The sequence below is a fragment of the Syngnathoides biaculeatus genome, chromosome 2 (assembly GCF_019802595.1).
Source record: "Syngnathoides biaculeatus isolate LvHL_M chromosome 2, ASM1980259v1, whole genome shotgun sequence".
Classification (NCBI taxonomy): Eukaryota; Metazoa; Chordata; class Actinopteri; order Syngnathiformes; family Syngnathidae; genus Syngnathoides; species Syngnathoides biaculeatus.
In genome coordinates, this window is record NC_084641.1 from 15,300,702 (window position 1) to 15,311,895 (window position 11,194).

Here is an 11,194-nt window from a genome sequence, read left to right on the forward strand (position 1 = left end):
CTGTTACGTCACGCTTAATTTTGCAGGAAATACTCTCGCTCTTCTACACGTGTACAAGTCCTCTCTCTCTTTTCTACCCCCCCCCCTCCCTGTAGATTATTTTCGATATCAATATCCAGCCCACTACAGTCTTTCTCACTTTCTAAAACACGTTTCTTTAAACCGACAGTATTCTCAATACCTTGAACCCAAATCCAAAAATTCAAGCAAAATTTACAAAACACCTGATATTCTTTCTGCAAAGCCAATCAATTGCCTCGCAACAGAGCCCGACTCATGTAAAATGAAGATAGAGTGCCTTACTGAACAGTCCTTGCAAAGAGAGAGAAAGAGAGAGTGTCTCTTGCCCTCTACAAAGAGTGTCCTCCCATGGAAACATACAGTACATGTATTGTACCAACCAAACCTACATGTACATCCATCCATCCATCTATTTTCTTTGCCACTTACCCTCACAAGGGTCGCGAGGAGTTCTGGAGCCTATCCCAGCTGTCCCAGTTGTCAACGGCAAGAGGTGGGGACACCCTGAACTGGTTACCGGCCAATCGCAGGGCACATCGAGACAAACACACACCGAGGAGCAATTTAGAGTGTCCAATTAATGTTGCATGTTTTTGGAATGTGGGAGAAAACCGGAGTGCCCGGAGGAAACCCACAACTGTGAGGCAAACGTTTTACCAGCTGTGCCACCATGCCACCCCTTCATGTACAGTACAGCTAAAATATATATAACAAAACCATACAGAACATTGCTTTTCTCCAGTTGCGGCACATCATTAGTGTTCAGCATTTCTGCACAATACGTTTATGGCCAATTGCTTTACTGTATGATCATATTGTCTCTTGCTATACGTATATCCATCTGTCTATCAATGTTCTTAGCCGCTTATCCTCACAAGGTTCACGGGAGTGCTGGAGCCTATCCCAGCTGTCAACGGCCGGGAGGCAGGGGTACACCCAGAACTGTTTGCCAGCCAATCACGGGCCACATGGAGACAAACAGCCACACTCACAATCACACCCAGGGGCAATTTAGAGTCTACAATTAATGTTGCATGTTTTTTGGATGTGGGAGGAAACCGGAAGGCCCAGAGAAAACCCACACAGGCACAGGACTCAACCTTGGATTGAACACAGGACCTCAGAACTGTGAGGCCTCTGATAAATGCAATAATTAATAAATAAAAGAAATTCAAATGAAATATAAATTAATAAATAATAGAATAAATATACTGTACCGCCCGCTATACGTACATGCATCTTGATAACACTGAAATACTTAAACACTGTGAATCCATGAATATTACATTGCATTATTTACTGCAGCCCAAACACACTATTGTCAAGTGATTATACTTTAATTAAATATAGTTTCCACAGTATCATAAGATTTTGGTTGGTGTCTCACACTATAAACAGAGACAATATTTTTATTTCAATGTTACATATTCGGCCAAACCATTTTTCTCTCGTATTGTCTTGATGGTGCCTCAGTAAACATGTGACGTGTGAGCTAAAATAATTAGTTATAAAGTTAAACTTAAAATTCAACCAAAAAGTAATCCATTCAATAGGTGGGTTCAAGGCTCTCAGACTTTGGTTCAGACAGAGTTTTGTGTTTTTTGCAATTGAGAAACTGTAATAAATATATCCATCCATTTTCTTAGCCGCTTATCCTCACGAGGGTCGCTGGAGTGCTGGAGCCAATCCCAGCTGTCAACAGGCACGAAATAGAGTACACCCTGAACTGGTTTCCAGACATCCGCAGAGCACATGAAGACAGACAACAGTCACACTCACAATCACATCTAGGAGCAATTTAAAGTATGCAATTAATGGATGTTTTTGGGATGCGGGAGGAAACCGGAGTGCCCGGAGGAAACCCACGCAGGCACGGGGAGTACATGCAAACTCCACACAGGCGGGTCTGGGATTGCCACGGTGCCGCCTATATTATATTTCATTTTATTAATTAATTATTAAATTTATTACAGGCGGCACCGTGGATCAGCTGGTAAAGCGTTGGCCTCACAGTTCTGAGGTCCTAGGTCCAATCCCGGACCCGCCTGTGTGGAGTTTGCATGTTCTCCCCGTGCCTGCGTGATACCTAGTTGCGCGTAAGCTAAGCGTTGTTCGCATTTGTTCAAACCTCCACGTTTTTCCTCATCCTCAGTGCTCCTTCCACGTTCCCTGCCCTGCTGACCTCTTCAACCACGCCGCCAAGCCCATTCACCTGCTCATGCTACTGCCCAGGGCATGTTTCCCGTCTTGACGACCTGGCACTAGCCCTCCAAGGTCCAACTCCAAATTCCTTCCAACTAAAACATTCCTCCACAAAACGTCTTCCGTCTTCACTTGCTTCTGGGTCCAGTTTAAATTGATACCATTGTATCGTGACATCAATGTTCTTTACATGAATCAAATAATTTAAATCCAAAGAGAAAACAGCTTGCAAACATTTGAAACAAAGTCACACTTGAGTAGGCTCATTGTCAAAATCGTATCCAAAATAATCCCCATCTTGTGTGTTATTTGTCCTCATTAATACAGTTGTAATTCAGTGCACTAGTAGACCAACTTTTTTCCCCCACAACAAAAGTAACTTTTCTGTGACTAGTGTGCAAGTTACAGGTAAACCACAGTGTTGCACTCGCAAAAGTGCTTGGCCTAAATGGTGGGCATGTGTCACGCACTAATGACCTCCTTATTAAAGGTCAGTTGTCATGAAATGGATGATTTTTAGTATGTTATTAATTAAAAAAACGTCAGCCAATATGGGCCCATGCATTTTTTCACCAAAAAACATGATTTTGACATATATAGCTTTTTGTAACTTCCGCCATGAAAATCCTCTCGAGGGATTTATTTGCGAGAAGAAGCAGGAAGTGACGTAAAGGACAGCGGCGCCCACCCCCCCCCCCCCCCCAAGTGGACTCATTTGTTTCCATTAGTTTTACCTCTGGGAAGGTAGCTCGTTGTTCCTTCGTGTTAGCCAAAATGCCGGCTCATTGCATTGCTGGACATTGCTTGAACACTCGGGAGAATGGATTTACCCTTCATAAGTTTGCAAGAGACCCGCTTCGTTGTGAAAAATGGATTGCAAGGGTGCAGAGGACGAGAGCTTCCACAGGTGTGTATACAGCTACTAAAAAAAATAATAGTTTGGAGCGGACCACGTAATCAGTCTCTCATAACGTAACAAAGGATCCGCGTATGAGATATGTCGATGTGCGCGTCGGACGGCGTCGGGCTTCTGTGCGGACGGCGGCGAATCTGAAGAACCCAGTCAACAATGTCTCACTCAGCCTCGTGCGCACAGTAATGCGCCCCGGCTCAATAGTGTTCATCGCGTACTGCGGTGGCTGTGATCAACCCTCTAAAAGCAGCACGCCTGGGCTCCATTATATGGCACCACGGGCCGAAAATCAGCCACACCGGCTGAGGCCCCGCATTCGGCGGTCACAAGTTCTGCGAAGGCTGCGCGTCGGGCTTTGCGGAGGTGGGCGGGTCTGAAGAACCCAGCCGAGAATGCATCACTCAGCCGGATGCGCGCAGTAAAGCGCCCTGGCTGACTGTGTTGTTCATCATACTGCGGCGTCTATGAACACCCCCCCAAAAGCAGTATGGCTCGGCTCCATCATAGGCCACACCGGCCGGCTGTGATGAGCCGCGACGGCTCATCTCCGCCGCGGAAGTGGATCGGACGGGGGTGCAGTTTGGCCATGATAGCATATCATCTGAATATGGCTCGAAACAATAGTGTAATATTGCCCCGGTAACTTCACTCGGTTGTGTGGTGTTGTCCTTTTCAAAAAGAGCTTCTGTGTCAGAAGGGACGTGTTCGTCTCCCATAGTTAGGGTGCACCGCGTGTTTTCATTGGCGAATGTCCGGGTGACGTCTCTTACAGAGGATGCAGCCAATATGGCGACCACCTGAATATCGTAGAATGACACTTCGGCAACTTTGCGCATGGATGACGTGCTCTCCGCTCACATTTATTTTTTCGTATGGACATTGAAATGAATAATGTTATATGTATTTTTCATTACAATATCTATTTTAGAATGTTTATAGGGATGATGCTTGGGCTTTAAGGTACATACATGTACGAGGACATCTTTGTCATCCCAGTAGGACCACTACATATTCCGAAAATAAGCAGGCGTTGGAAACAGCTTGTTACTAGAACTGCTAGTTATATTACAAACTTTCATAGTTAATATCTCGCGCTTCACTAGGGTGATTTTAGACGTATTCATATCCTGAGATTCTTTTTCATTTTAATATTTGCAAATTTCTTTTCCCTCTATCCAGCAGAGGGCGACAGAGCTCAGCCAATTTGACAGCCTTCCCTTGTCATCTGTTAATGTGTTTGTATGTCTTCGCCAAAATAAAAGCCACAGGTCATAAATGTACGTCATATACATAATGGATGAATATTTTGTGGTTCTTTATTGCAGAGCTTTACTCAGCTGTCTTTGTTTGTGACTGGGCCAGACTCAATGATTCATTTGATTAGCCCAGTGGTACTCAGTGTCCTGATTTAGAAAAACATCAAGTGGGAAGGAAAATTGCATTTCCTTAACAGCCTTTGAATTTCTTTTCTTTTGCCCAGTACCATCTGCAATGTTTTAATTTGAAATTGGACGTTTCATTTGAAGAGAGAAAAGCACCTCACATGATATTTTTTTTGTGTTGTCTATACTCTTCAAAAAACTCAGCCTTCCTTGTTAACATGGATACATATATCCATACATCCCTATTGCTTAATCTTTCCAGTCAAGGTATCAAAGGTTATCCACTCACATTTGACCTCATTCACTAATATTTGTATACAAAAGCGCTTTACATAAAAAGTTAAGTATTCACGCAGAAACCCTCCTGGATTCATGATACATGCCACGTTGTAACCAGGACTTTACTTGAACACCAGCCAACTTGCCAAATGGTAGCAGATTTCCAGACTTCCAGAGACAATTAAATGAATTACCAACTCGAATCTACAAGTGAGCGACAACAAGGCTGTGCATTAATTCCAAAATCCCGCCCCCGCCTGTGTGGAGTGTGCATGTTCTCCCTGTGCCTGCGTCGGTTTCCTCCCACATCTCATTGGAGACTCTAATTGCCCTTAGTTGTGATTGTGAGTGCAAATGGTTGCTTGTTTCTATGTGCCAAGCCATTGGCTGGCAACCATTTCTGGGTGTAAATAGTTGGGATAGGGTCCAGCACTCCCGTGACCCTTGTGAGGATAGGCAGCTCAGATAATGAATGGATGGATGATTTGCATGCTCCTCAAGGCACCTTTATACAGAGAGTCCTCGAGTTAAAACGGTCTCAACCTAAGACGTTTCGACTTTACAATGCCCGTCACTCGTCTTCCATTTTGTCTGGCTAATGCTTTTCCGTGTTTGTGCGCCTAGAGTATCTTTTTTCGCCCTCCTTTTTAGACATTATTACCCCAAAGAAGAAAGCCGTGTCTTTTAGCAATGCTTCTGCAGTCAAACAAAAATCCATTACCATGTAAACGAAGCTTAAGATCATAAAAAGAGAAGAGAAAGCCTGTAAGTGTTCCATTCTGATCTCGGATACAATGATCACAAAGCAAGGTTCTTTGATACTTGTCGAGATGGAGAGGATTGTGGACCAGGTCCCTTCGCAATAGCTAAGCACAGCCTCCCCTTGTTCTTCTCCATCCATCTTTTCAGCAGTAATGTACATCATCTTGTTTGTTCCAATGTATTTGTTTTTATACAAAGTATTTTGATGTCAATTCTGACTTTAATGGTGGAGTCCGACTTAAGTCAAAATTAGTTAAGTCGCTACTGTAGGAACGGATCTCAGTCAGAGACCGAGGACTCCCTGTATACAAATATTATCATTTGTGTGTTCTCTCTCTTATCCTTCGTGGTACCCTGTGCCTGCACATTAATTTGGGAATGAATGAATGAATAAGAGCATGTTCAGACAGCCAGAATTAGAGAAGTTGAGGGCTAATACAGCTCGTTTGAACGCACATTCATTGTCTGCCCCATTGATTAAAAAGCCAGAGTGCTGACTTTGGTGATCTGGAGCCAGTCTAATCAAGGTCTGTGTCCGGTCAGCAGCAGCTAGCCGAGCCGAACTTCGGACAACCTCTACTACTCTACTCTACAACAGATGCGGGTGACCGGCTCAGTTGCTCTTGGCCCGTGAGTAGATGGAACAACTAAGCCCCTGTGTTCGCAGGCCAAAGCCCTACAGGATTAGAATAATACCACTAGTGGTGAAGCGGGCATGGGAAATAAAACCACCTTTTTTTTTTTTTCCAGATTTCATATATTTTGTTAAAATTGAATGTTATGGACTCCTTCCATAGATCTCTGTTTGTTGAACTTTTGTTGTTTGAAGACATTTTATGTCATGTTAGTGAATGGTCAGTGCAGAAGGGGGAGTCAGAGGAGTGATGGTAGTCATTAGAGGTGCGTCTTAGATGGGTGTGGGGTATGAAAGTGCCCTTTTCAAATCTGCTGTAGAAGGTATGCAAGTCATCAGCCAATTCTTTTTTGTTGGGGTGATAATCGCTTGTAACTCGTTAGCAAATGTAATCCTTGCCATATATATAGTATTCTTTTCCCCCAATACATCGTACTTCGGTGTGCATGGTGAGAGGACACATGCGTGGAGTGGGGATTTTCTTCTCTTGTCCCTGTGTTTGCGGTTCCAGCTTCTGTGGGGGTGGGACGTATTTCATCCAATGTCGATCTCAAGAATGGGAGATGGGACCACAGGAGCGAGTTCTCTGGGAGTACAGGGTGTCCTGTGTGTGCTGGGTCCAGCCCACCTGGGTCCTCCGCTCTGGCCGCTAGTGGGGGCAATGGGGCCCCTTTGGAGCTCCTCGGCCGCCTTCTTCTGTCTGTTCCATGCATCCCTCTGCGCTTGCCTCCTCCTCTTCCCGGGATGGGGCCGGGTGGTCCCCTGCGAGCTGTGGGGCCTGATGTTTTTTGTTTTTTTGTCCCTGCCTGTTCTGGGAGGAGTACACGTCCCACACTCGAGGGCGAGTAGTGGGTTTGCGACAGGAGTATGGGGGAGAGTCCTGGTGGTGGTGCTGCAGGTCTGAATGTGGCGCCCAGTCGTGTACCTGGCTGTCATAGTCACAGGGGGGATGTAGGTTTTACACTTAGTCACATGGCGGTGCTCCTGAGGCCTTCCAGGATGGGTATGTGACTTGGGGGGTTGCATTGGGTCCCTGTGGCCACCACTGGGTGCCCAGTTGTCAGGACGCCTCAGAGGGGCTGGCGGACCACCTTGGTGCCTTGGTGTTGGACGTGTCCTGTCCACATGGTTGCTCTCGGGTGGACACCTGGTCCCACTTCTGTCCTTGATGGACTGGGTGGGGTCCTTCGCCTCCGTGTTGCGGACACAGCAGTTATATGACAGTTCTGTCAGTCTTTTTGTGTACACAATGATGTGAATTCACTTGTATTTGTCCGTAGGCACACACACCTGGGATTCTTTCACTGGGTGTGTGACTACTTACTTATTGCAAACAATGACTTATGTATACGCAATTATTTTCTCTTTCTATATACTTCTATAATTCAGTGCCATCACATTTCAGTTGTATAGCCGGGTTCACAATCCTTGTTTTGCATGCTTCTTCTCCTGTCCTTGTCCTGTCCTATTTGTACTGTCCTTCATTCACAGGGTGTAATGCTAGTCTCATGCAACATCCATATTTAATGTTTGTTTGTTGTAAATGTGGAATGATTTACTTTTCTCATTCTGCTTACAATTATCACTTTTTACTTGTCTCTCTCCTTCCTCTAGAAATTCCGTGCTGTTTGACTGATTGACTCTGATCCTCAATAAACTTCAGTCAAAATACAAAGAAATCACAGCGGAAGGTCAAAAACTCCACTACGACACAGTTAAACTGTCCCGACATGAAGGGGATGCAGATTCGCCGTTCTACTTGATGTACACAGCCGAACAGGACAAAAAAAATAGAAAAAAGTACTGCGAATCAGTCAGATGATTTTTTGGAGGGTGGGGAAAGTAAGACGAGGCCTTATGTTCATTTTAGTCAGCAGTGATTTTCACCATGGAATTATGGAATTCTAAATACATGGATGTATCCAGACAACCCTCATTAAGGTTCAGTTATATTAATTGCTTTATGGACAGGTTAAATATGTCTGAGTATTATTTTCTGCCTACACATGTTGCTGCACCCTTTGTCTTCAAACATCCATTGTTTAAAGAGTTTTAACTGTGATGTACTGCACCGCAGTATGCTTGTGCTTTCTTTTCCGGCACCTGTTCTCAATCAACCATCACCACTACTGTTTAGGCCTGCCGGTTTCTCAAGTTCAATGCCAAAGTATTGCAGATCCTCACAGCGGTACCAAGACCATGCAACTCCTCGTTCCCCTGGCAACCTTTGTATCTCTTTGCTCTTGGTTCTAGCATATGGTTAACGGATATTCCAGACCCACCTCATTCCTGCCACCAAGCCAATCACCTGATTCCATCAACTGCCTGCCAACTACCCACGCCGCCATCTGCCTACACATCCAGGATCACCGCTGTTACCTTTCCCTAAATAAATTGTTCATCTCCCATCTGCCTCCGCCTACTCTCGGGTCCTGCTCTCCTAAATGACATTCACAACGTACTGATGCTATTCATTAGTATGTCTGATATTTTGCATTGTTTACTAACTTTATGTGACATTTTAGGAAAAGCTCTGAGATTGTTTTAAATATACATTGTGTAATTGTCTTTTTTGTATGTTTGGTTTGACATTAAACCAAAACTGGGAGTAGCATTTAACAGCTTGAAGTCTCTTTTTTTGAAGAATTGTTCTACTAAACTGCAGCTTGTTGTACTGAGTTGAGTTTACAGGGGGCATACCGCACTCGACCCCAAAAATATTTGAGCGCAATACAAAGGAAAAAAATAATCCCAATAACAGTTCCTGTCTCAAAAAGCTCATAAGTCAGGTCGCTTGTATCTCAAGGCACCACTGTAATTCATCCATCCATCCATTTTCTTAGCCGCTTATCCTCACAAGGTCCACGGGGAGTCCTGGAGCCTATCCCAGCTGTCAACGGCCAGGAGGCGGAGTACACCCTGAACCAGTTGTCAGCCAATTGCAGGAAACATGGAGAAAAACGGCCGCACTCACAATCACACCCAGGGGCAATTTAGTTTATAATTAATGTTGCTTGCTTTTGGGATGTGGGAGGACACCGGAGTGCCCGGAGAAAACCCACGCAGGTACGAGGAGAACATGCAAACTCCACACAAGTGGGGCCAGGATCGAACCCGGGACCTCAGAACTGTGAGGCCAATGCTTTCCATCTGAACCACCGGGCCGCAGTGTAATTCATTTATATAGATATTTTTAGAAAGATATATCACTCAACCAGGAGTTAAAAACATGTCTAACCAATGGCTTTTGAAAAAAAAAAAAGAAAAACAAAACTGCAAGCCAGGACAACAGCTCAACTTAGCTAATCAAAATAAAGGAATTTCCAGGAAAAGGCACTGTCAAAATAATGGTAAATTTAGGATAAGGAATAATATCTGTAGACTCAAAGTAAAGAAAATAATGAAAGCAAAATGCAAACTTACACAATGACGGCAGAAAATTTAAAATCATATAATACAATCAATCTAAAGTAGTAATTTTCAATTACGTAAATTGTAGTTTGCAAGTAGATCAAATATTTGCATCAATTTTTTTTCTGTTTATCTTCTCTGAACCTTTTCCTCCCCTGCCCAACTATGTCTCTAAATCTGCTCTTGGCCCAGGCACCCACATCGAACAATACAGCACTGCACATTGCTTCCTGGCCTTATTGTATTGGCCCTGCCTTCCACATCAGGCACAGTTTGTATTGGCAGCCCCGGGTGTCTGGTGTGTAGGTGGTACTGAGTCACACCAGTCTCTGGACCCTAAAAACCCATCATCCCCACCCCTGTCTGTCCATCCTCAACTCAAATTCTGCTGAGTGTGCTAAACGCAACATGACATAATGCCATTCCAGAGGGATCGTGGCTAAAGCCCCTCTTTCTGGTTCTTAGGTATATAAAGAGGATGCAGTCGTTGGTCAGAAAGCACCCGGGTGACTCTTTTTCACTGGCTGTTTTCATTATCGCTCTCTTCACCTGCTGGACTCCAAGCTGAGCAGCCACATTTGAACAACTACGCCAAGCCAAGCTTTGCCATACCAAAACCTCTCTGCAGTCATTATGGATATTGCCATTCAGCACCCCTGGTTCAGACGTGCCCTGGGCTCCATTTATCCAGCTCGACTCTTCGACCAGTTCTTTGGCGAAGGCATGTTCGATTACGACCTCTTCCCCTACACTGCCTCCACTATCAGCCCCTATTACAGGCAGTCACTGTTCCGTAGCTTTTTGGATTCTTCCAACTCTGGAATGTCAGAGGTAACAATCATGCTGCAAGTCTACATTTGTCAGACTTGACTCACTTCTAATTCTGTCTCTATTAATACATTGCTCAGGTGAGGTCTGACAGGGATAAGTTCACGGTCTACCTAGACGTGAAGCACTTTTCTCCCGATGAGCTGAGTGTGAAGATTACCGACGACTACGTGGAGATCCAGGGCAAGCATGGGGAGAGACAGGTGAGTCATATCACCTGTTTTCCTTTTTGCAGTTTTATGCAAATTTTGTTGGTCTTGACCCATCTATCTTTCAGGATGACCATGGTTACATCTCTCGTGAGTTTCACCGCCGCTACCGCCTCCCATCCAGTGTGGACCAATCTGCCATCACCTGCACCCTCTCTGCTGACGGCCTGCTGACGCTGACCGGGCCAAAAGTCGGTGGGGGGAACGAATCCGGCCGGAGCGAGCGCAACATCCCTGTCACTCGTGATGACAAGCCCAACGCTGCTGCCTCTTCCTAAATGCTTGAGTGGTGGGCGTCAACCAAATGGGATAGCAGCCTCATATCCTCCACTCATTTTTTTTTCTCTTTTCCCTTACAGAGGACACATGGGTCCTTCTTTCTTCACTCTTTCCTCTCAAGATGGTTCTTAGCATACTCCTAGAGTATCACTAGTAGCCTGGTTTTTTAACAAAAATGTCCTTGAGGATGCTGTAATTGAGGTCCTCGCGATTGTTTGGCTCACAGGTAATGTCACAAACATCTTGTCACAGATTTCTGCAAAGTTTTGAAAGC

The 11,194-nt window shown here is 44.8% G+C and overlaps 1 protein-coding gene across 1 annotated transcript; it reads left to right on the forward strand.

The window, feature by feature from the left end:
• The first annotated feature begins 10,237 nt into the window (after positions 1 to 10,237).
• On the forward strand, positions 10,238 to 10,919 carry cryaa (crystallin, alpha A). The gene is made up of 3 exons (XM_061836311.1): positions 10,238 to 10,435; positions 10,513 to 10,635; positions 10,710 to 10,919. The coding sequence occupies exons 1-3, from the start codon at positions 10,238 to 10,240 to the stop codon at positions 10,917 to 10,919; spliced, it is 531 nt and encodes a 176-aa protein (XP_061692295.1).
• The last annotated feature ends 275 nt before the right edge of the window (positions 10,920 to 11,194 follow it).

What these genes read in the sequence shown, in the direction of transcription:
- cryaa (XM_061836311.1), top strand. Translation starts at nt 10,238, where the DNA reads ATGGATATTGCCATTCAGCACCCCTGGTTCAGACGTGCCCTGGGCTCC. An exon ending in CCAACTCTGGAATGTCAGAG is followed by an intron (nt 10,436 to 10,512) that starts GTAACAATCATG and finishes TACATTGCTCAG; the next exon opens with GTGAGGTCTGACAGGGATAA. An exon ending in GCAAGCATGGGGAGAGACAG is followed by an intron (nt 10,636 to 10,709) that starts GTGAGTCATATC and finishes TCTATCTTTCAG; the next exon opens with GATGACCATGGTTACATCTC.